Source organism: Pelmatolapia mariae, linkage group LG22 (genome assembly GCF_036321145.2).
Source record: "Pelmatolapia mariae isolate MD_Pm_ZW linkage group LG22, Pm_UMD_F_2, whole genome shotgun sequence".
In the NCBI taxonomy this organism is placed as follows: Eukaryota; Metazoa; Chordata; class Actinopteri; order Cichliformes; family Cichlidae; genus Pelmatolapia; species Pelmatolapia mariae.
The window spans coordinates 10,204,366-10,230,661 of record NC_086245.2 but is presented as its reverse complement, the minus strand read 5'-3'; the positions used below and the strand labels follow the sequence as shown (position 1 = coordinate 10,230,661).

General features: G+C 39.7%; 1 protein-coding gene across 1 annotated transcript in view; it reads right to left on the bottom strand.

Moving 5' to 3' along the window:
- The window catches only part of myo1g (myosin IG), a 64,884-nt gene extending 38,791 nt beyond the window's left edge, over nt 1–26,093 (bottom strand). Inside the window, exons 1-15 of the mRNA XM_065471803.1 lie at nt 25,928–26,093; nt 21,028–21,236; nt 18,603–18,696; nt 18,282–18,447; nt 15,959–16,012; nt 15,668–15,763; nt 15,345–15,461; nt 15,043–15,249; nt 14,739–14,884; nt 14,522–14,636; nt 12,744–12,914; nt 10,657–10,727; nt 5,070–5,144; nt 4,757–4,889; nt 632–798 (exon numbers count right to left, since the gene is read on the bottom strand). Of these exons, the coding sequence (XP_065327875.1) occupies nt 632–798; nt 4,757–4,889; nt 5,070–5,144; nt 10,657–10,727; nt 12,744–12,914; nt 14,522–14,636; nt 14,739–14,884; nt 15,043–15,249; nt 15,345–15,461; nt 15,668–15,763; nt 15,959–16,012; nt 18,282–18,447; nt 18,603–18,696; nt 21,028–21,236; nt 25,928–26,022 (1,916 nt within the window). The 5' untranslated portion in view covers nt 26,023–26,093. The remainder of the gene's footprint in view (nt 1–631; nt 799–4,756; nt 4,890–5,069; nt 5,145–10,656; nt 10,728–12,743; nt 12,915–14,521; nt 14,637–14,738; nt 14,885–15,042; nt 15,250–15,344; nt 15,462–15,667; nt 15,764–15,958; nt 16,013–18,281; nt 18,448–18,602; nt 18,697–21,027; nt 21,237–25,927) is intronic.
- Nucleotides 26,094–26,296: the final 203 nt, after the last annotated feature.

The following is a 26,296-nucleotide window of genomic DNA, read 5'->3' as shown; positions in this document are numbered from 1 at the left end:
AGGACTTTAATCCTAAAATAACTAGGGTGCTTGCAGTGGTGCAGAATTACACAAGAAGACAACCCTGAAGGGAAAGCAACCACAGTATAAATACTGAACATAGTCTGACAAATGAAGCCATAAACATTTTCTTTTTAATTACCAGCAGGGGGCGATCCCTCTAGCTCCCAGAAAAACTTCTCTTGTGATGGGACCTCAGAAAACACTGTCCTCATAACTAATGACTCATTTTCTAGTTTCAGGTCATACTAATTAAATTATGGTCATTATAATGACTTGTCCAACACGTAGTGACTTCAAAAAATACAAAACATATCATGCATAAACCAGGCTGGTAATGTTGGTAATGTGTTTTTTTCTTTTGGCCAACTTTTTGACACACCTTAAATGTTAACTTTAGGTCTTTTTAGTCGTGTTAGGTTTTGTTAAAAGAGGCACCAATTGTCAAATAGTCTAAATCTCTTGGGTAGTACTATTTACATAAATGTGTGCCGTCTTTTTAAGGTTTCAGATCAAAGTACATTTTGGGTAAGAAAAGTTACTTTTTTTACTTTTTAACATATTTTACTCATGGTGTTACACTCCGCTGCTGAAGAGACCACTTCACTAGACCGTAATCACGTTGTCTTACCTCTGCAGGAAGCGAGCATAGAGCTGCCTGTAGGCAAAGCCCGCCCTGCGTACCCTCACGTTTTCCAGCAGGCCGAGGTAGGCCACCTGGTGCTGGCAGCGGGCGTCATCAAACAACACCGGTGACTTCATTTCGTTGGGCTTTATACATCGCACATAGTATGGCTCCTGCGAAATAGAACAAGTTGTTCAGCTGGCATTGTGTGAGCTTTCTTTGGCTGTATTTCAACAAGCCTGTTTGCATTTTCAATAAAGTGTTACATCACTGGTGACACAGCAACACTGCACTTGGTCTGATACTCTGAATGTATTTTTTCATAACACTCTTGTTTTATCACCTGCACAAACTTGAACAGGTCTTTGATTTTTCTCAGTGTTCGCGTCACCGCTGCGGTCATCACTGTGCGAGTAAATAAACTGAACTCAGCTTGCAAACTGTCAATGAGCTGCACCGCAGCCAAGCTGCAAAACTGGCAAACTGAGTTCAGTGACCTTAATCAGACTTGCAGAATGTTTCAACAAACGCCACAGTGAGCAGCTGAGACTCACAACAGCCCAGCCCCGCGCAGCTACTCGCTAGCAGCACGCCGAGCTGCACTTTAGATGAAGCAGGGTCATGGCTGGATGCCTGAACCTTGACAGTTATAGCGGGGATGCACTACATCCTGTCAAAGAACAGAGGCTGTTGTGTTTTCACTGATTTAACTGCTCTGTCCATTAAAGACAAATAAGGCGAAGCACTTTCTGACACCAAACACTGATCCCTGTGCAGGCTTTGCCTGGAGTTTCGACTCAGCTCGGCAGCAGTTTGAGAAAATGTCAGAAAATGAAGGCTGAGAGGAAATGAAGTGGGAAGTCTGAGCACAGGTGCTTCAGTACTGCTGCTGAAGAAAACTGTCTGCTCTTTCAACGTGACCTACAGGAAAAAAAAACCTTCAGGCATGGGAGTTTACTTTCATTTCACCTCAGCCACATCATGACGAGATGCTACAGCAGCCCGGAAGCAGGCCGTCCCAAAATAACAGCAAGAAATGTCAGACTTCAGTCAGTGAGATGAGGCCAGGAGAGGTGAGGTGCATACTTTATGTACCACCTCCATCTCCTTCTCCTCCTCAGCACCCTCTAAACGCCACAAAAAGCCAGATAGGATGAGGACAACTTAGAAACACTGCTACTCCCTGATACTAGGGATGGGTATTGATAAGATTTTCACGATTCCGATTCCATTTTTGATTCTGTTTAACAATTCGATTCTTTATCGATTCTCTTATCGATTCTTTTTAAAAAGGAGAACACTAAGGTCGATTAGCTCAGAACTTTGTTTTATATCTTCTCTTTGAACAAGATAGAAATTTAGGAGTAACATGGCCTTACAAACCCAGATCTTAAGAGATCTATCCTAGTGTTTCCTCCCTTAAATGAAGGAAACACTACGAATATGCAAAAGCATTTGCTCACAAAACACGCGATAACCTTAAATGAATGTCGTGTTTTTAATTCCGCTCCGGACTCGTGAATCTCAACCCAGCAGCAGCGGTAACGTTTGCACGTCCTCTCCCGTTAATGCGGCAGGTAAATAATCAACTAACAGTGCATATTATATTAGCGCGATCTGCTAGCCCCCGGGATGTCGGGCTAGCGATTTTGCGAGCCCTGTACTTTGCAAGTATTGCAAGTTGCCCTGTTGTCATCCGTTCTCGTAAAGTATGACCAAACTTTTGAGCGTTTGACCCGCTTAGGCGCCATGTTTCCTGCCAGGTAAATGACGCTGCGCAACGTGGTGACGTCATTCGGGGCGACTGGAATCGATAAGGGAATCGTTTGCAAAAATGGCAAACAATTCCAAGGAATTGAAACAGTGGGAACCGGTTCTCAACAAGAACCGGTTTTCGATACCCATCCCTACCTGACACCATAAGGAACAGACTGCGATGTATACATGTATACATTGCATATATACATGTCTTCCGATGTTTATTATGCACCATCCAAAGGAGACATCACACAAACACATTGGCAGTCTCAGAATAGTCTGTGAGTCATGCAGGCTTACAGGGACCAGAACCGCCTATAACTGGTGCAGAGTATCAGTACAGACAGCAGAGTAAACTGGGGAGATGACCTACGCTGGCACTAAACACAAACTCTGACACAGAAATATAAACAAATCTGTAGCTTTCCAGAGTATTTGATTTGACTTCAATTCATGTTCTACAAAATCAAAGCACAGAAGCAAAACCAAAATAAATGCTCCACTGGACTCAATCTTTCATATGTGTTTTACTAGATTAAAATCTGTAACCTATATAAACAAATGTGTTATGTATTTAGGAAAACAGCATATAAAAAACACAAACCATAGAATTATAGGCTGGCTGTAAAGCTAATGAGACAGTCATTCCACAAAGCTAAATCAGGAAGTAGCTAAATCCAATCATGATGGAAGAAAGCAGTCTACTAAAATCCTCTAAAGCTAACAAGCTTAGAGCAATTCTGTAATTGGGTAACTACCTAGACAGTGATGCTAAATAATGAAAGAAAGGCATATGAAATTTTACCTGATAAGACTGGCATGTAGCTTAGCTAAAGCTAAATCTAAAATGATTGATTCAAATATATCTTTTCTTACTTTTAATTAAATTATATCTTAGTAATTTATCTAATGATTTGAGGAAAAGGCATTTTGCCTATTTCTAAAGTTAGCAAGCTTATAGAAACTCGGTAACTGGACAGAAACTAGGTAGCTAAGCTAAATAAAGCAAGAAAAGGCTAATTAAATGCAAGTTTGTGATTAGCCACCTACATTAGCTTTAGCTGAAGCTAAACTAAACAACAATTTTACTAGAATCATTTTTATGCTATCTTTTTTAGTGAGATTTTATTTTGGTAATTTAACCAAGGTTTGAGCCAAAAACTAAATTTCTCACTAACTCACTAATTAGGTATCTAACTACACAGCTAAGCTAAATAAAACGAGATATGCAGCTGGTGATATGACCACTTTGTTTTAGTTAAAGCTAAATCTAAACTGAAAAAATCCCCCTTAACTGGTTTGTGCCTTTTAATAATATGACATTTTGGTAGTTCTAATAATTGAGAAAAAACAATTAAACTCATCTAAAGCTAACAAGACCACATTAATAAGTAGATAGCTACTCTATAAAAAAGAGAACTATTTGAAATATCATCTGGTGAGACAGCCACCTAGAGTATATGTGTTCAAAAGTACTGGGTCACCTACACATTAAACCTACAAGAGCTGGCCATGGAAACGGTACCATGAAGCTCCCAGCGCACAGTTTTTGTGCTGATGTTAATGCCAGAGGAGGTCTTTGGGACTTTTAAGCGCTGTGCTACATTGTGACTCAGCTCTTGTAGTTCCTAAACACCACAGATATTGTGGGATATCTAAGAGGAAAGACATTTCACTAACTGATGGCATCTTACTACAATACCACACACAAATTCAGCGAGCCCTTTAAAATGACTCAGAACATTTCCAATAAAAGGAGAAATCCAACTATTTCAAATTCTGGCTTGAATGGACTGACCGGCGCTACAACCTAAAAGTGTAATGGTGATAGGGTAAAAGTAACATATATGGCACTTTTCATTATATTTTCAGTATAAAAGCAAATACTTTACTGTAACCATAATGGATGCCACAAGTCATTTTAGAGCATTTACCATTTTGACTTCACACCAAACTACTAACATTTACTAGCAGTTATCTTACACAATCAGGTGCTATCAAGGTAGCACAAAGTAGGAAAAGGTACCGTTATAAAGCCTTAACCATCCAATCAGCACACTTTTGCAAAACACTGTTATTATTTTAGCCATTTAACGTCATTCGTGTACTGTCTCATGGCAGCTCTCTAAGTAGACGGAGTGGTAGCGATTAAAATAATTATCTTGAAACAGACATAAAGCAGCAGTATTATGGATTAACATATTTACAAACTAGTTTAGAAATCAGTTTTCTCAACTTTAATGCTCCTTCATTTACTACTCTTTGACTGTGTGGACATCAAACGTGCATTAATTAGCTGAAAATACATCCACAGCCTCCCTCTGGGGTTAAGAGAAGGAACGAGGAAGTCGATCATAAGCAGAAACTACTGACCTTGCACGCCAGTTTATCAACCAAAGCCACAATGGAGTTCTTGAACAGGGTGGCAGCAGTCAAAGGCCGCTTGGTGACCTCTGTGATGCTCAGATGTCCATCTGGCCACATCTCCTTTAGGACTGGATTGGCACTATGAGAAGCAAGAAAGCGGGGTAAAGAGTAAAGACAGGACACCATTAACTAGGCTAGCAGAGGAGGGATGTGCAGACCGAGGGAAGAAGAAACTCATATATACACATGACCCAGTTAATGAACTGTCAAGAGCATTATGATGCTGGGAAAAACTGTCAGTGATGCTTGTGTTTGGCACCTGTTGTACATAAGGCGCTTGAAGTCTTGGAAAAGCAGGTCCTTGTTCTTGTCCAAAAAGCCCTCGACGGAGTATCTGCAATAGATGTAGAGAGGGTGATATGAGAGTAATTATTTAGTAATGAAAGGGAGGCCCCATTGATGAGTATTTGGAGCGAACAATAACAATCAAGATGCTAAAGTTACACAAAAGTCAGACTAAAATAGCAATAGAGTTTAAAGAGTAAGCGTCTGCCACTCAAAGGGTCGCTATCATTAACTGCACTCTCTGCTACTAATGACTCACAGACCTCCGGCAAAGGATTAGAGCAAGAGTCATGCTGCTTAGTCAATTTACAAATTAGGTACATGGTCAAATTCTCCCCATGGCTCGCGTTTAGATAAAATGAACTGTCTACAAACTAATCTGTCTGCTTTTTTTTTCCCTCCACAAACTGCTCAGTTGGTTTTGATGAGGCATCAGTGGGAGGTCACGGGCACATTGTAAGGCACAGTTACATAAGCTGTCCAGCTCCGGGGGATGAGCCTGCTGTAGTGTAAGCATTGCCTCATAAAAACCTCTCCCTCATATTCACAGTGTAACAATACGATGCACAGTGTGGATGCATTTCTGACTTTAAAGAGTGCATCCCTTTTATTGGGCTGTGCACATAACCTGTAAATGAGAAGCTTTAAAACCAGTAAATGCACCAAAACAAAAATGTATACAAATATTCCCCTAAAATTACATTTTTTTTAAAACTACATTATATATAGGGGTTTTCTACTCTTATCACCCAGTTGCAGGACTTTGGACTATAATCCATATTAACATATTCACAACAATGACACGTTTGGGGCACTTTTGGGTTCAGTGTCTCACTAAAGGACACGTATGTATGCTGACTATCACAAGCTGGGACCCAGTCACCAACTTCCTGATTACTGCAGGACTTGTTTTACCTTCAACTGCTAAACCACTGCTTCTCAAACGTTCTCTCTCTTTCCCCACTGGAGGTGGCTGTAGCTCTGGAGGCAGAGGCAGGTCATCTACTAATTGGAAGGTTGGTGGTTCAATCCCTGCCATGCCAAAGTATCCTTGTACAAGACACTGAACCCTGAGTTGCGCTCTGATGTGTTCACTGGAGTGTGAATGTTATATAGAAAAGCACGATTGTAAGTGAATGAAAGCATTATATAAGCACCAGTTCATTTAGAAGCTAGAAAGCCCTGAAACAGCCTTACTTTTTTCCAATTATTAACAATAATAAAGTATTCAACATGAATTTTACTTTCAATAAAGGCCACCCCAATGGCTTCAGAATACTCTTGTTTATTTTAGATTAGCTTCCCTTCATATTCAGTCCAATGCCAGAGCAAATTAGTCAGTGTCTGGTCTCATTTGCACTGTTTCTTGGGGGGCATATGAGGGCAAAAACGTCCATATTTGGAGTCTGGAAAAGCTGATGCTGGACAAAATTATTTCACTCCACACTCTATCATCCTAAATTCAAGGCCAACATGTCACAGATTTCCACAATAGACAGTGTAAAAGTTGGACATAGCCTCCAGATCTTAGAAGGGATGCCAACGTGGAAGTGCCTTAAATCTGTATTTTAATGGCCACCAGAGGGCGATACCTGTGGCTCCAAAGAGACTTCCAGGCCTATAGAAGTCAAAGGGGAAATGGTCAAGTCAACTTATCAATGCCTATGACAGATGTGTCTCCTTGGCTCTCAGAAGTCAATATAACCTGATCAGATTTCTTGGAGGCTCGCTGAAGTAAGACAGTATGAAAAAAAAGTAAGGGTTTAGGACCCACAACAAGAAGCCACAGCACTTATTTACAAGCGTAGGAAAGCTGATGCGACAGAGCAGACAGGAGAGGACAGGCAAAGACAAAGGCAGCCGGTCTCCAGAGACACGACAATGATTTAGAGGAATGTATATTAAAGTATGAAGGTCAAGGCTGGTGCAAGGAGACCGCTGAGTGGCACAAGGTGAAAGGCAGCACATATAGGGAGAGTCAGGTGACAAAGATGTGAGATGCCTGCAATATAAAGCTGTAGAGTAGGAATATATGAAACTGTATATCTTTCCTGAAAGTGCTGCATGTGCAGGCTGAAATTCTGCAGGGATTTAAAAGCACGGATAGCAATGAGAGCTAGGTGAGTGTTGCAGAACAGAAGCAGGAGAAGAGGAAACAGGATAAGAAAAGACAAGAGGAAAAAGGAGGAGAGAACAAAGTAGGTCAAAGCTTCTGATACTGGTGGTTTGGTGAGAGTGGAGAAGGGGGGCTAGCGGGTGGTGAGGAAGAGAGTATATTTAGCCAGAGTAAGGAAAGACTGAGACGGGATGGGATGGGACAGGGGATGGTGCCACCAGGAAGCAATATACGAGAGGTGACAGCTCAGCTGGAGAGACCCCGTCGTGGCCCTGAGGTGATCAGGGGCCGGATGATGGGGACACGTAGTGACAGGGACAGCCATCTGTCATGACTTACTGCAGGTCTGTGGCACACGCTCTTATCCAGCCCGTCATATTACTGCTGGCAGGACCCTGATGACATGGTTTTTCTCGGATGCTCATGACTAAACAATTAAACAAACGTAATATTCAATAATTTAACCCTCTCAGACTCAGCTTACGTGTGTGTTTTTCCTCTGACAGCGCAGTCGTCTGGCGATCAAAATTAATCTGCTTATCTTTCCAACATGTCTAGCCCTAACCTTAATGTCCAGACGAAAAGGAGGTTTTATGAGCGTTAGAAGTTAACAGGGAGTTAGTTGAATTTTACACAAAACCGTGTTCTGACTGAAGTATTTGTATAAAATCAAAAACATAAAGCGCTGCTTTAGCTTTAGACATAAACAAGGATGAAAAACTAAATACAAGGAACATTTGGCAGGTTAGTGAAGTTGGCCTAGTTGACTTACAGGAAAGTGAAAAAAGCATTAAGTACAACCTTACTGCTTCCATATGTACATCATCACTTAACAAGCCTGAATGGAGCACTCCATCTCTGACCTGATGTGCCAGATGTTTGTTACTAAGAAAACATCTGGGGAGAACGTTTAAGGACAGGCACTTTCAAAAATTATAACCTGGTACTTGGATGAACCATCTGCTTATCACTGTCTAACTGGCTAATTTCATCCAATCAGATCAACGAACCACTCGACATAGAGAGCTAGATGCAGCTGAAAGGGAGTGAGCGGTCAGTCCAACGAGACAAATGGTTAGCATGTTGTAAGATGATTCTTTGTAAGTAAAATCTTCGTTTAAAAAGCGCCTGCAGGCAATGAAAAGAACTTCGAAAAGTTCTTGACTAACACTGATGTTGATCAACCAACTGTCAAATATTTTGATGAAGTGGTTGACTCAAACTTTTTCTTTTGGAGTCGCATTAAAAAAAAAGCATAAATTTGTGAAATAATTAAAATTAATAGAGTAATTCTTAAAAGAGTCTTGTTAGTTACAACCCTAATTAATTTAAAAAATAATAAAATGAACAGCTACTTGCACATTACTGCATCAGTAATAATAACATTTTGTCTCATATACTACATCACTACTACAAGGACCTTTTCTTTTATGCATTTCAGGGGAATAGAAACACTATTGCTAACTGTGGGTGAGAGCGATCCTGAGCTGATGCATGAAATTGTCCTGTGTTTCTGTGTGTGTTTGACATCCTGTTAGCCTGGATTTCCCAGCGTCACAGAACCTCAATAAACCTCCTTCAGTACTCTTTGATTACTGCTGCTGTATCACACAGAGACAAAATTGTCTCATCAGCTGGCTCCATCTCTCCTCATCCTCCTCCACTTGCGTGTTCCCTTGACATATTAATGTCCTTCCCTCTCTAGATTGAGGGCAGTACACGTGAGCTGTGGGGATCCAAAGCCACGGTGGCTGACTGCTGGCCAGGGGCCTCATCTGGCCGCCGCAGTGTTTAAATTCCGATAAGGAAATGGAGCAGTGATGGAGAAGGAAGCTGAGCAAAGTGTTTCTTCTTTAGTCTGTGTGTCATAAACCAAGCAACCACTAACATCAATGAAAAATAAATTCAACTTTCGGAGCAGGCTAAAAGCTAAAAAGCTCAATATGCATATATCAGTTTTATAGCCATACATGTGATTTATGATGTCATCTGTCCTATAAATTGTTTTCTAGCAGCTCAGAACGCCTCCTGTTTGACTTTAGTAAAGTATACTTTTGCAAGCCGCTGCTTTTTTTTTTAAGTTTTTAATTTTTAGATTTAGTCTGCTTTTACAAGTATAATTTATCTGTGCATTTACTACAGGGTCATGGTTGCAGGGGCATGTGTAGATACCCAGACCTCCTTATTAAAGGCCACCTCATCCAGCGTGACATTCAAAGCCTGACATTATTAACATTATTTCCCCAGTGTCCCGGGTCTTCCAGAAGGCCATCTCCTAGTTGGACTTGCCCAAAATGTCTCGCATAGGAGGCATCTAAAAGACATCCTAGTCATATATCTGAATCACCATACCTGCCTCCTTTCAAGGTGGAGGAGTAGAACTTCTTCCTGGGAGAGCCCAGACAGTTTTAACTGCTTTTATCTGCTTCAGTGTTACGTTTAGTGTTTTTGCTATAATGATAAAGGCTGATCTAAGCAAGTTTTCAGAACATATCTTACAAACACTTGACTCATAGTCATGTTTACCCTCCAGTCTCAATAAACATAAGCAAAACTGTCTCACAATCCTGTCTATATTCAAAAATGTCACTACAACGAAACGCGCTTTTTAAAAATCTTTACTATCTCTACTTACCTTTTATTAACATTCATTAAAATATCTTATTTTTCACACATGGTTTTGATTTTTTGTTTAGTTTAGTGAACTAAAATAACCTTTGTCACTACAACAAAGACGATACAAGTAATGAATGGTTGTCTGTCTCTCTGTATTAGCCCTGCGATGGACTGATGACCTGTACCCCGCCTCTGTCTCCCTACGACAGCTGGAACAGACTTCAGCACTCTTGTGACTCCAAACTAGATATTTGGTCAAGAAAATGAATGGATGGAATTCATTCTATGTGTTGTAAAACATATATTTAAATTATCTTTATGTGATTTAAAATTTGACACATAAAATTTTAGCGTTTTGGAAGTTTTTGGACATGAATATCCACTGATCCTGTTGAAAATCATGTTTTTCCAGCTCTTGTAAGCAGATGTGTGCGTGTCCTCTCTGTGCCTCCACATTGCCCTGTTTATGTGCAGAGTAGTGCCCTACTCACATATCTATATGTGACTTCTGAACCCTGCTGTCATCTGTGGAAACATCCACTGTCCATACAATTATACATTAAGTGGATATGAAAAGTGACAACATCTTTCCAGGATTGCACAGATTTTGGTTAACATGGGAATTTACTACATATTCTGCTCAGTAAAGCTGTCACTCTGGACCACTAGAGCCCAAATGATGTCATTGCCATGAGCTGACCTCCTTTAATAGGATTTTATGGCTTACATTCGTGAACTCAAGCACAGCAGCCTGTCATTATTTTTTCTCCACAGAGAGGCCTTGGACTGAAAAACATGACAACAAACAGTGCAAAATGTAGCAACTCACGTGACGTCTCCGGCATAGTGGCGAATACGGAAGTGTTTCTGAAAGTCCATGCTTTTGTCAGTGGGGCTGAGCTGGAAACAAGAGAGGACAATGTGAGTGAAATATGATCTATTTAACTCAATTACAGACATCTTCGGACTCAACTTTACGAGGAGTTTTGGAGATCCTGCACTTCATAAAGCATCTCATATCTGGAGCAAACCTAAAAGGAAAAATATTGGAGAAACTCTGCTCTCTAGTGGTAAAACCTCAAAACTGCACCTGTTCTCTTAGGTAACTATGGGTGTTTTTATTCTCCTCTATATTTAAATTAAAAAAAATTGTATTGTGCAAAATTCTCAAACCGCCTCTCATTTCTTCACATTTTGAACACTGAGAGACAAGATCATTGATTTACTGAAACATGCAAACATGAATACAAACACAGTATATAAGAAAAACTTTGCCCCAAACCCTGACACAGCTTAAATCTTGTTTTACAGATGGCCGTTGACCCTCTCTGTACACAGTGATAAAAATTTGGACCAGAAATTTCAAATTTGGTCTCATCACTCCGTAACATCTGCTACCACTGATTGTCACTCCAGTTCTGATATAATTTGGCATACCTCAGCCTTTTCTCCCCGTTTCCCTTCCTTAAGAGTGCCATCTTGAGCGCCACCCTTCTATTTCTGATGAGGCTTCAGTGAACAGTGGATGATTGAACTGAAGGACCAGATGCATCTCTCAGGTTCTGTGTCAGGTCTTTGCTGTTTTTATGTCTGATTTCCTGACAGGACTTTCAGATACTGTTCATTTGATTTTAGGACTGTCACTTCCTCTTTATCTCCACTTGTTTGTTTCCCTCAGTTTCTTAATGACAGAGTGCACACCATGCTGAGTTATGCATGATAACTTTTCAACCAATAGTTCTTTGGGAATCAATCTCTTGGTACAAAAATATATTTTATGCCTGTCAAACTGTCATCTTTGGTATTTTTCATATATGCAATAAAGAAATGCAAATAGACTGTTTTTGCATCAGGCTGCTACTAAGCACCCACAAGGCTATACCCGCAAGACAATACCGGTTGAAAACCCTTGACCCCTTACCCTTGAGTTAGGTGCCTTTTTATCCTTGAATCATGTATAAGTCAGTGTTAAGTAGCTTAACAAACAAGTAAAACAATCCTCTGAAAATGGTCAGGTAAAAGGACTGGACTGGAAATGAGTGAAAAAGCAGCCAATGTCCAAAGTAAAACATATGAAGGACCTTCTAACAGTCTAAAAAACTGTTGCTCAACAATTCCATTAAATATTGTGACTGGTTAAATTATACGTCCACATAAATGGACATTTCAAGTCTTTCAAGGCTCAGAACTGCCTTCCATTTACTAATATCTGAAAGAAGATTTCATCTCATTTACTGATTCTGATTAGTGTGGATTTGTCTCAACCTTTATCCAATAAATTGCTTCACAGAATTGCTTCACTGGCTTTACTGGTTTTGTTTTTACATATTTACAATCTACCCTTCCCCAAAATGAGCGAAACTCAATTTATTTTAGGTTGTAGCATTTCCACTGCTTTACTTCGGTGCTTCTAACCTACAAAAGGCAAATATTAGCATTTCCATTTTGGCAAATGATCAGATTTCTTCCTTCTTTTGCCTTTTAGGTTTACTGTAAGTCTGATGAGAACATGTTGAGAATAAAACCACTTCCTTCCCAGTTAATTCTGAAAGTTCGAGATCCTGTTTTTAAACCACTATGTGTTAAAAACATTTAAAGATCTTCTGCTTTTGTTGAGAAGCTTGATAACCTCCTCATGTTATAATTCACAAAAACATATACTTTTGTTATTGTGCACTGGCAGAAGTGCTAATGAAACCCAGTCATTATGAAAGCATCTTTCCAAGTATGAAGCAAATTTCTCCTAAACTTGCTAAATAATGCACTGGCCTTGGCAGAGGATGTGCTCTTTGAGTGCCCTTTTAATTGTGTGCTACTGTTATAAAGTATAAGGTTATTTTCGAACCTTCAAGTCTATTAAGGGAATCATATAGTTAATGTTACATCACATGAGGAGATGTAGTAATTAGTTCTGACCTTGCGGGAGGTGTAGTGGGGGTGCTGTGCCAGTTTGGTGTCCATGCTGTCCAAGCAGACTGTGTCAGTGACTTTTCCAACAGTGAGGCAAGCCTCATCCAGAATGGAGATGATGCCTTTGTGGGCCTGCTCCACCAGGTCGACAATGATCTGGTTGTTGAAGTATTCGATCTGCGCATAAAGAGCACGACTGTCAGTTCAAAGAAAGAACAGATTGGTCTGTGAATGAAGTGGTTGCTCTTGTTACTGCAAGAGAATTTTGTTCTGTTTATGTGAGCTTTCGTGACAGATGTGTCCACATACAGCGAGTGTGTGGTTTCGGTCAGTTTCTTGGTTTTGCAATGACACCCCCATACAAACAGATTCACACATTGTTGTATATCTGATGTTAAAATAAACTACAAGTAATGAGAGTTAACACAACAAGAGACTAGCAGTGATGTTGTAATCAGAAGCCATGGGATCTCAGTGAAATCCAACAACATGTGGCAACAAAAGGCAACATAAGAGTCAGCAATGCAAAGCTAAACGGTAACTTTTCTCAACTTTGAGGTGAGTGATTGAAGTGACTACAAATGGGAGCGAAAGATGCTTATTGACATAAGAAAGTGTGTAAAAGACATGAGAGGGTTACCTAAGCAACCAGGTGTCCACTAGTGAGCAGACAGGTCAGGGTTTTAAGCTCACACGAAACTCGTGTCTTTTCACGAGACTTTAAATCCAGCACTCGATTAGAGATTTTCAATTTGAAAATCAGTGATTTAAGAGTTTCCTTTTTGGATCAACATTATGAAGGATAGCTGTAGCTTCTGGAAGTGAAAATTGAAGCCATTGCACAAGTTTCTTTAACCTGCATTAGTTTTAATAGAATCCAGCAGGGGGCGACTCATCTGGCTGCAGAAAGACTTCTTGCATAGGCGTCTATGGGGAAAAGGTCCTTGGCTCACTTTGTCTGTGTCCTCAGTAAACACTTTGATGAAGACTTCAGTGGATAAATCATAAATAAAACATGAAGTTAATTTGTAATTTATGGTCCTCATTAAAGTCAGAAATGAGGATTATCCAGGGTATGCTAATTTGCAAAAAAATTGCAGTGTCCTCAGTTTCCCATTCAGATCAGCCCCTCATTTGAACTGACCAAACAGTGAGGGGCTTTCTGGGTTTGGGGGACAGTAATGCTACATGGGTTATATAAAGTAAAAGTATAATTAAAACACGAATTTGAGATGGGATGGGAACCACTGAAGTTGATGTTGAATGCAAAATACACTTTTAATCTCCCAGCCTGACCTTTCGATACACATAGACACAACATTACATTTCAAAGTCAGAGTTGATGGGTAGTTTTGCATAGTTCACTGTAAGATTATTGCTATTTATCTCATACTGGGTTTTGATGCCCACTTCATCCCCTGTCTGAAATGCAGCTTTCCTCTGATTGGCTGCCTCTCTCAAACAGAAAGTTTAAACAGCAGGTGTGTGAGGCTTCAGTGCAAGATCTGTTTAAGATGACCATATAAAGACATCTCCCTATTTGAATCACAGAGACAAGGCGAGAGAAATCTGTCTGGATCAGAGCATATCAAGTGAAAGTCTGAAAATTGACCTTTTGACCTTATTATTTGAAATTTTGTCATATTTACATATGAGCATCCACCACTGGAAACGGATATATAATACAAGAGAAGCAATGACAGGCCCACTTTGAGTAAGAACAAATATGGACGCAGCAGTTCTTGCGCAAGTGCTTGTGTGTGTGTGTTTGTGTGTTTACTCACATGTTGCCAGGTGATGCCTTCTCTCTGATATTCGTCTTGTTCCTGTCTGAGGATCAGCTCGATGAAAAGCTGCTGCAGCTTCTCATTGCAGTAATTGATGCAGAACTGCTCAAAGCTGGCCGAAAACAGCGGAACAAACACTTGAGCAACAACATCAACAATGACTAGTATTCACAAGAAAAGTGGGCGGATGTCAAAACACTGTTGTGACACCCACCTGTTGTTGTCAAAGATCTCAAAGCCATAGATATCCAGCACACCAATTACAGTGTTTTTCCCATGCAGCACTGGGTCGTAGTCTTTCACCTCAATGATGCTGTTGATGCGGCTGACGATCCAGCCGAAAAGCCTTTCATAGAGAGCCTGTAGGAGAGAAGGCAGAGCTTAAAATATGTCACAACTGTGAAAATATGATTAAAGGAAAACACGTCACTGTATGTTGTAAACATCTACATTCATCCTCAGTAGCTGTAACACCATTTAGTTTTACTGTTGAGCTATTTTGGGCCTGTTTCTGGCACCTTGGCAAAAGCATCCCGTCCAAAGCAGGCATCCTGCTCTGTGTGCCCCTTCTCAATGACCTCGCCTCCTCCAGTGGCCACCGTGCGGTACAGGAGGCTCTTATTGACGCTCTCCGGGTCTGTGGCCGTCAGTTCTGAGATGTGGTTCACAACTTCTTGTCCCACAATATTAACGTTCTCACCATCACTCTCAAATTGCATATTGCCCTGAAAAAGAAACCAATATATTGCTTAAAGAATATTAACCAATGTATGTTTTGAATGTATGTCAAGAAAAGTCATTAAACAAAGCTCTAAAATACCAAAAGCAGAATAGTGGCGAGGATCTGATAAACTGAGGAGATCTCTTCTTTTGAGAAGCCAATAACTTCCAGTGCACTCAACACGGCTTTGTGGCTCGAGCGATCGTTGTTGGAGGTCTGGAAAGCGAAGAGATAAAATAAAAATGCAAAATAAAACAAATTTGCTTGTCCATGACAGATGGGCTTCTGAGAATATTTTTCCAAATTATGCAAAAAAATTTAAAAGAGAGCTATTTTAAAATTCAGACAGTTTGTTTAATTTATATCAGTTATTCAAACTTTTATTCACTCTTGAACTAAAACTCTCAAGATGATATACTCACAGCAGTTTCCGCTCCCTCTTTGGTATAAACATAAACAGCAGGATCATTCTGCAGGTGAAACGACTGCAGCATTTCATCAGAGCCTCCACGCAGCAGCTATGAAAACACAGCAAATATACCAGCTCAGCACCATTGTGACTGTACAGCTGTGCAGGCATCACTGGGCAGGTGACATTTATTTGTGGAGGTTAGATTGCACAGCCTCGTTATAGCTGCGGAGTGAACGTGTTCATGTGTTCATGTGATAATTGCGATAACTGTTTTACAGCAGAAGTGCAGACTGCAGTTTACCTGATAGAACGAGTGGAAGTTCCTCTCACCTCCTTGCTGTTGCACCACCCTGGACTTGAACAGGAAAACAGATTATGGTAGCAAATAAAAAATGCTACCTAAGGTACTCTTACAGTGTTATACAATTATTCTGTGATGACGAAGCTTTTTCAAAAGTTACTTTCAGTCAGGTGCAGTTTCTGTAACCAATGTTAGGGTCATTCCTCAAAATGTGTTACACATTATTCTGTTGCATAATGAAAAATAATGCATTACTTTACTTATTCCTTAGAGGAGGAAATAACTTAAGACTACTCCATCCAACGCCTTCTTTTATTCAGGGTCACATGTGGGGTTTGAAGGCTATCCCAGGTGTCATGAGGTGAGAGGCAGCAGACAGCCTGGACAGCTCAATAGCCTATAACAAGGTTAGACTCCCTAATTAAGCAAGAGTACACAGAGAGAACCCCAAAAGAAAGCTCAGATCACCATCACCTGGATGACTGAAAACACAAACATCCATATATGTTCTTAATAAATATTAGAGCTGGAAGAATAAGACTAAATGTATCCTAAATATATTTGGTCACTTTGAATGCAAAGCTGGCAATAAATGCCTATCTGTGTCTGTTTGTTAGAATTTGTTCTCTTTTGTTCACTGACATTAAATGAAATATTTATCTGACAAACTCAACTTCTAACCTTAAAATTGAAAATTGAAAAATACCATTATACCTTTACTACATACTACATACAATTTCCCAAAGGTCAGAGCTCATTGGTTTAAGTTTTTGAGACAAAAAAAATAGCTTTGGGGGTTGAATCAAGTGGGATGATCCAAAAAGGAAATGTGAAAACAACACTATGCACTCAGAAAAATGAAATTGGGTGGTTGTTACATTTACACAATTCTAACTTGTAATTTGAACAAAATAATTTCATGTTTATATGGTGAACGTAATTAAATCGTGTAGGATCTGCGTGAAATTCAACAACTTCATTTGTTCCAGTTGAGATGACATGATGCAGTCTAGTTGGAGTGGAGTGGTTAGTTGACTGGACTCATGAAATGCACAGGTTCACACGAGAGTTCAAACCACAGGAAAACCAAACTCACACTGCGTATATGCTATTGCTACTTATTGTGGTTTAACCTGTCAAGTACAAAAACGTAAAGAAAATTCTGTATCAAGCCTTATAATCATAGCTTTCTTACTTTTTTAAGTCTGGATTGACAGCCCAGTGGCACGGCAGTTAGCACTGCAGCCTGGGTTCAAATCCAAATCCACAGTCTGGCTGAGTTTGCGGTGGGTTCTCTCTGAGTACTCTGGTTTCCTCCCACAGTTAAAAGTCATTAGTTAATTTGTTAGTTGGTAATGCTAAATTACCCGTAAATGCGTGCAAATGGTTGTCTGTCTTTATGTGTTAGCCTTGCGACACACTGGCCCCACACCTGTCCAGGGTTTTCTCCGCCTCTCACCCTATCACATCTGGGATAGGCCCCAGTGTGAACAGAGTGATGCTAGTCAGCTGTCATTTTCAGATATCAAAGATTAATATTTCCCTGGATGTTTCTGAAACACTGGTGAAAAGTTTTACCTCCAAGAAGGACTTTCATGGCTTTTCCGAACACCAAATGAGCTTTTAGTGGAAGACTACACATGTACAGTCCACATACAGTAAAAATATAAGCAGTTACATATGTATTGTCCTAATAAACAATTATGCTTTAGTAAATGACTTAAACAGCAAAAGTAGTGTGGAAGAAAAGAATTTTCACAGTGCTGATGGTTTTCTTTTGTCTTTGTTGTGGTGTCAAAATTCATTTCTCCAGGAAAAACCGACTTTGCTTTTGTTTTAGACAGCTACAACTCCAGTGCACCATGCAAATAAGACCAGACCACCTAGTGTTGGAGGAAAAAGTCCAAATCTCCACCAGCTGTATTTCTAGCACTGTTTCAGTTTTTCATCTCTGGATATTTTTTTTTTTGCTGCTCCGAGACAGCGTGGTTATTTCTGCCCTCTGAGAATAAATCATGGCACCATCATTTAAACTGGATCTGAGTGTCAGACGGTTTTTTAACAGAGCGGATAAATACAGCAGCATCAAGTACCCCCAGGTGAGCAATTCATTAACGCGCAGCAGCAGGAGGATAGAGACTTCACAGACACATCTATTCATGGATGTTCCCTCACACCTCTTTGTTATCACCTCATGAAACATTCATGTTCAGCAGCAAAGATGTAATTTAAAAGCTAAATGAGAAGAACTTTTTGGTACTTTTCAGCAGAGGCTCGCTGTGAAGGCCTTCTCTCTGCAGTTTAAACCCTTTCATCATCTTACCTTCTCCAGCAGGTAGTTGTTGATGTGTCCTCCGGTGGGATCGCCGTTGAAGTTGAAGTTGATGTCCATGTACTTGCCGAAGCGGCTGGAGTTGTCGTTGCGATTTGTCTTGGCGTTCCCAAAGGCCTCCAGCACACAGTTGGACTTCAGCAGCACATTCTTCACACTGATTGATCACGTTGTGGTAACCGATGATGGATTTACAGAATCAGCCATGAGGGAGGTAAAGCGCAGTCAGAGGAATAGAAGAATGACAAGTTATTTATGGCAACATGAAATTAAAACAAAACTTATGAACCTAATGATCATGTGAGGGCTCACCTCTCGACCTCTGCCCTCTGGCTTGGGTTTGTGATTGCTGCAATGTACTGCATGATGTATTTACTGGCTTCTGTTTTTCCGGCCCCACTTTCACCTGCAACGCAAAAAATCTTTTTGAGCATGGAAGTAAATATAATACCAGAATATTTACAAGATGTGAAAAAAAATGGCATCTCACTGACATGAGGATGTATTTAAGCAGCATGCCATCTAATGAATGGGGATACAGACATTTGGTCAACGCAGTAATAATAACTATCCAGCAGATCATATTGTTTAACAACCTTTATAGAACTATATCTATTCCTGTCTGCATAAAATAAGTCTTACATCCTGCCTGCCTACAGAGTGAAAGAAATAAGTAATAGTAAAATACAGTATACTTTATTTATGGCAAAGGTTGAAAAAATCCCCCTCTTAAAACAGCCAACAATATATATATATATATATATATATATATATATATATATACACAAAAAAGCTTGCATACACAGAACAGGCATATATCTGAATGCACATATACTTACACAATGATAAAACAGTTTGATCAATGAGGTAAAAACTACACAAAGGTAAAGCGCTCAGAAATAAACTAAAAAATCAAACGTAAGCCAAACACCTAAGCTATGGTGTGACTCATCACCTGATGACATCTTGCTTTTGACCAAAAAAGGAGCATAAATTACATTTCCAAAAATACCTAGCTGAGTATTAAAACTGCAGAAAGCGGAAACCCAACAGCAAACACAGGGCTGATATGTGTATGTGAAAATACGTCAGTGTTATTTTTTTGCCTTCATATAAGTAAAACCACACTCTCCCATGCTGTCACCTGTTTAACCCTAAATTGGTTTTACAGTCAGTGGTTTTGACTTTATCTCAGCTCTGTATCCCTATAGTAAAAACCTGTATAGGTTTTAGCTATACTAATATGTACTACTGTGATTAACAGTGATAAAAGTCTCCCATTATAGGACTAGATTTTCTAAAGCCTGAAAACAGTGTATGAATCTAGGTTGCTCCAGTAGAGGGACGCAAAAAATTTATTTTTAAATCCAGATTTAGGCAAGCCGCCTGTTCAGGTAATGATAGAAAACCAGTTTACTAATTAATACTGCTACTGTGATAGAAGTATAGTTACAAGTACAGCATCCGTGCTTCCTAACTGTTCATTATTTCCTAATTAATTAAATAACTTTTATCGCTAGCATTAACCTCAATGTCCCAACATAACAGTTAACTTTGAGATTAGCATCATGCTAGTTGGACCTTGGAAAAAAACTAAGAAAGCGACTGGACTTCTTTAAGTGAGTTGAAAGGTCTTCACAACACTTAAAAAAGTCCAGTAGCTTTCTTTGGTAGTGTAGATCCTGAGACTACCATGACCTGAATGACAGAGAACCTATACAAGCTAGTTAGCTTTGCGTTTTAAATGTTAGCATGGTGCTTTAAGCTAAATGCTCACCATATTATGAGCATGAGCATTATTATGTTAACTGTTGAATAAACAATGATATTAAGTGCTAAGTGCAATGTTTTTATATTAGGTTGAACACAACTTGCCTGTTCTTCTTGGTAACTGTGTAAAGCTAACTGCTATGCTAAGAGACCAGCTAAAAAAACCCTTTTTGTGTTCTGAAGTGCTGATAGAGAATTCTAAGAGTGAAAATCAACCTTCTATTAAACAATAGTACTATTGTAAGCCTACAAAGTCGTGAGGTCACTTTTACAATAGAAAAATCCTAAACAGTTAAAAATTATAACAACCTGATAACTTACACTCACCAGCCACTTTGTTAGCTGCATTAGTTCAACTACTCATTAACATATCTAATCAGTTAATCACATTCCAATACTTCACTCTTCATGTCTACTATAGACATGAAAGTGAGTTCATTGTACTCAAATGTGCTCCACAGTCACTTGATCCTTTGAGATGTGGTGCAATGGGTGAATGACATCATGTGCAGCAGACAAATCTGCAGCAACTGTGTGATGATGTCATGTGAACATGGACCAAAACTTTAGAAGAATACTGCCAGCAGCTTGATGAATCCATGTCATGAAAAATAAAGTCTGTTCTGAAGGCAAAAAGGGGTTCACCCTGGTGCTAGCAAGGTGCACCTAAATCAATTTTACATTTTTAATTCCATATTTTTGTCAAAGCACAAACGAAGAAAAGCAGAGTCATACTTAAGAGGGTTCATATTTTGACTAAAGTTTAGTTTTCTCTTTAATTTCCCTTCAAGTAGCTTTAAAGTTGTTAAAATGATCTAATTCCTCATTGGATTGTTCCAAATATTTAATAAACATAAAATCAGAGAAACCAAAGAAGGTTTCATCATTGAACAGAAATCCCACCAGTCAGACATTACAAGCTTATTATGAGGTTACTGAAAGTAAACAGCAGTGAGGTTAGTCTGACCTGATATGACGATGCAGGTGTCTTTGGCCCGTCTCTTCATGGCTTTATAGGCAGCATCAGACACTGCATACAGGTGAGGAGGGTTTTCGTACAGCTCGCGGCCTCGGTATGCTTCAATGTTATCTTTGCCGTAAATGTCCATCTGTCTGTATGGGTTAACGGAGACGACCACTTCTCCGATGTAGGTGTAGATTCGGCCCTTCTCAAACCTAACAAGACAAAAGGCAATCACAATCACATACACCTGCTGTTATTAAAGATGGCATTTGTGATATAGATTTTCCAATGCAGTAACTGCAGACCTGCTGTGCACATTTGAGATTAAAAGAAGACACAAAGCATAGCATTCAGCCATAGAGTCAAGATCAACCACAGATCAGCTGATCTTAGTGCTAACTCATATCTACTTATACCCTTCTACACATCAAGTTAGCAAATCAAATGCATGTATTAAGCTCCTTTGTGCATGAATAAGCCACTGTGCAACCCACCTCTACCCCAGCCCCCTTTCTTCAATACTTTTTCTGACTCAGCCAATGTCATATATTTTCTATCTATATCTGTTTCTCCAGTTACTGCAGATTTAACTACCAATCTCCTTTTGACTATGGTGGTCCTGTCTGGACTGCATGTCAGATAGAATTATGTAGTTTATTCACTCTTTTGTTAATGGGCATGCAGGTGCAACGTAGCTGCATTTGCCATTTATTTTTTCACAATGCACATTAAAATGAAGACCATGCACCACTATGTCACAGCTGACAGGAAGTGACACAAGTGTCTGCATACTAAAAGCAGGAAATGAAACTTGCGGCTCGAAGGGCGTCACCAAGCCTTGGGTAATCTAACTGTGGGTTTGTTGAGCTGGGAGGGGTTAAGACTACATGCCACAGAGGTTAAACAGGTTGCTAGAATGAATAAGACCTAACAGTCGTGTTGCATGTATAGCTTTGTAGATGGTAGGTGTTGTGTTTGCTCAACATGTGGCAGAAATGCTGTGTCTCAACTCAGAGGTTGGAATCTGTCTTAAAGAATGATTACTGTTTATTTCATGGTGTTTTCCATTTAATGTGCTTATGCTGGCTCTTTGGGTCAGGCTAAGTTTCAGGCTCCACAAGGATATGAAAGTAAGTTCAGACCACTTGCATAATTGTCTAAAACTTTAACCTAAAAACCATCAACATACTAAAACTTGCGCACGTGCTTTTATTATAACCGTTGTGTAATTTGTTAGTTTATTGTTCACACATAGAGCCAGTTTAGAATCACCAATAAATGGCTATTTTTTGGACTGTGAGAAGTAGCTTGAGTACCTGGGCAGAACTCACAACAGCACAGGAAGAACGCACAAACTCTTCAGAGAAAGGCCAGCCAGCAGATAGGAAACAAGGAATCTTTTTGCAATGAGGCCATAGTGTTAACCACTCCCTGATCAGTAGTGTGAATGTGAGTATGAAACATTATCTGTCTCTCTGCATCGGTCCTGCGATTCACTGTTAACATTATCATAACATTACACCTGCCTCTGGCACTGTGACAGGAGAGATACGCTCCAGGCCCTGAACTGGTTCAGCGATTAAAAATAGATGGATGAGTAGTTTATTGCATCTAATTCATTTTATCTGCTCCAATCTGGTCATCGTGCTCCTGATTTTAGTCATGCTACTAGCTGTCAGACACCAAAACTGCTTCTTCTTTTGGCTGTTACCACTTGGGGTCACCGTAGTGGGAACAGTTCTTGCATCTCCTTCTGTCAAACCAACCCTCTCCATGTCCTCCTGCACTACACGAAAAAAACATTGTAGAAACAAAAGTTATTTTTTGCTTTTTATTTTTATGTTTGTGGACTATTTGTGCATAGTTTATGTATTTAAGCTCAGTTTGACAGCTTCTATAGTTAAGTTCTTCCAACCTGAGTATTCAGGCAATAATTAGCTGTACCAGAGAAACAAGAGGGAGACGTGGCTCTATCAGAGAATCCTGAATTTGAAATCTATTGGAGAATTTTATAACAGCAAAGATGTTGATAGAATAATAATGTTCAAGAAGAAAAAGCTGTTTAAAACTTTATCTCGTGCATAGTTTTGAAGCAGTTTTCATTCAGATTCGATGACTATGCAGTGTTTACATGTTAGTTGTCATCAAAGTCATTGGAAATTAGAATAGTGTTTTTAAACAACTGACAAAAGTGGCCAAAAGCATTTCCAAGGCAGTTGACAAGTGCTGAAACCTGTTTCTACTACTACTACTACAAGCATCTTTTAAATTTCTTAAAATTATTTAAGAAAATAAGATAAAAAACGTGATTTCTTCATAATTTGGGGAATTTGTTTGTTACAGCTGCTAAAATTAGGTTAACCTTTTGAGGTTTAAGTCATCATAGGTGGTAACTCCAACACTAAAACCACCCTAAACCATTAAAAAAAAAAAATCTGTGTCAGTTAGAATGAGTTTTTATTTGTTTCTTGATAGCCAAGCCTTGGCAGAACAGTGTAATGAAAGCAAAAATTAGATATTCTTGGTTAGGGCTAGGGTTGGAGTCAACTCAGAGGGTCAAGCACAGGGTGCTGCACACTCAACCCCTGGGTGACCAGATTGGTCACTTTCAGCTGCAAGGTGATGGCTGGATTGCCTGCTGGGAGCAAGTCTCCACACACTGTCAGACTGACTCTACTGGTTACAAAGTGTTTGTATTCAGGTTATAATCCTACATTATATTATATAGTGGTAAACCTACATTAAAACAAGGTTGCCCAGCACATATGACATTTTGATCTAAATCCTGTGTCTGTGCATGAAGACAGCAGCTGTAAAAGACAGCAAAATATTTGCAGTGTTTGACTATTTGTCGCAGTTGTTGTATTATCACAAACAGATTGCATGTAATTGGGAACTTGACCCCATTAAACTGCAAGCGGATAGCAGACTGTATCGAAGTATATGTAACTGAATGTTGTAAATTTTGTTTGTGCATTGTGAATCGCCAGCAAACAAGAGTTAGAAATTAGCAGTAGCTGTAAAATCTATGTGTAGCACATCTGTGTTGGAACAGACGGATTGAAACTATGTTAAATTGATTGTCCCTTTCAAACAACTGACAGCGAGTGGTCACAAACTGGTCTTCATTTCCAAAGCAACCATTTGAAAGGCAACGAGGCTGCAAGTTCACTGCACACGATTGAACTATTTTTTGGTCGTGCCGCAGTCCCCAGCCATGATGTTCCTTAGTATGGCTGTAGCGTAGGTTAAACTACTTTACATATTAGTAAATGAGGGTTAGTCCTTAATGATTTTTAAAATTTTAATGCATTCAAATACATCAATCCATGTACTAATGAAGAGTTCAAAGTAATTAAGTAAACTACATTAATATTAAATTTTATTTAGCGGTGTCAGTAATCATGTAGTTTCTGTAAGTATTTATAAAGTGTCTCCCAAATGCAGCCAAGAAATGCAAAGTTTCTTTCCCTGAATTGAGAGAGTGCAGCCATTGCAGACCTCAGTATCTAAAATTTATGCCCCGTTCAAGTTATTCACGTCAGCTCATACAGTAAAAGTGTTCTGACTGACTGGATGGTACTTAGTAGCATTCCCAAATTGCAGATCGCTGAAAAATCTAAAGAAAAAAAACATGAAGAATTTGATAAAGTGTTTGGGCACCAGATATAACCATTAAAAGCTCCTACACACCTTAGAAGTCATTCTTCAGGTCTTGGGAACTGTTAGGAAGGAATATCATTTTTCCAAAAGATATAATACTTTTGTGGTATTTTGATTAAGGTGGAAAGCAAATGAGTCATCAAAACATTTACTGACCTCTTGAACTCTATGAATGGGGACCCCATCCTCAAACAGACCACTCCCATTAGGAAAGAAATGTTTCATTACTGGTAAAAGCCTATCAGTCACAAAACCTTTGCAATGATTCAGTGAGTGTTTCCTCATAGAAGACTAGTAGACTTAGATCATGGCACTAAAGTACTTCTTAAAGTGAACAGACACCTATTTCAAAGTTTTTCCTTTAATTTGTCTCCTGTCTATAAGTTTGGTAGCTGTTCTTTGGCCCCAGACAAGTCTGATCAAGCTTCTGGTGAAACTCTATGGTGCCAGGCCAGAGTGATGTGAAAAATGTTCATCTAGAGCCATCAGCGGTGCACACGTCAGCTGATATAGTGTGATTATTCTCTCTAAGTCTCATTTAACAGTGTCTGACATTCTGGTGTTTTGGCTCCCTCTGCTCATTCTTCAGGATGATGACGGCCTGGATAAAAAGTGCTGTGTGACTTCTCACAATTTGAAAAGAGGACACGGTGCCCCTCTAAGAGGACTCTGAGGAAGCGAGAAAAGTCTGGACCGAAAGCATTTACACGCTAAAGGTCATAAAAACAAAACCAGAAAAAAGTTCTATCAGGATATTAAACTGTTTAGGTTTGGTCTGTTGCCATGTGTGTAATTTGTTTCCCCTAACAGTGAACGAGGTGTGGTGGTGAACAGATCAACCACAAGCATTTACACTGAAGCTGAGCGGGAACGTGGAGGTAGAAGTGAGTCATGGTCTTTTTTTCCCCTTTCATGTTTTATTGTAACATCCTCTCTTAGCCACAAGCTTATAAATTCAACACGCCAAACTGTTAGTATCAGTATTGTTGTCTGAAATTTATACCGTTGTTTTTTTTTTTTAACTTGTACATGTTAAATCCTGTCAGTATTCACCTTAATTTATCTTTTATTTTTTTATTCCTTCATAGCTAGCTAAACAAAGACAAGTAAAACCCAGCTGTTTTCCTTCACATACCATCCGGTACACGTGAAGTATAACCCTCTGCATCTCTACCATCCAGCTGCTTCCACCCTCCTCCTCCCCTCCCTTCCTCCTCTCTAGCTGTATCTCAGGCCTTACCTCAGCTTCAGATTTTCCATAAACTGCTCCATCGTGACCTCGTCCAGGAGCACAAAGTCCGACTTCCCAAACTCCAGGCCTTCCAGCTCCGCCATCCCTGTTTGAACTCGCTAGACACACAAAAAATAAAAGACAGACCAAACCCGGGGGAACAGAAAGCACCTCAAGGAAGAAGAAAGAGAAGTATGCTCGACTTCTGGGACCCGGTAGTGTGTAGAGAGTGCGCTGTAGGCGTGGCGTGATCTTTGGTTGGGTCTTCAGGCTGTGTTCAGTCAAGTCACTGCTGTGGTAACATGCTACAGCACGTCATGCTGTCAGTCACTAGCCTGTGCCCTCACACGGACCTATATAAATAGGAGGAGGCTATCT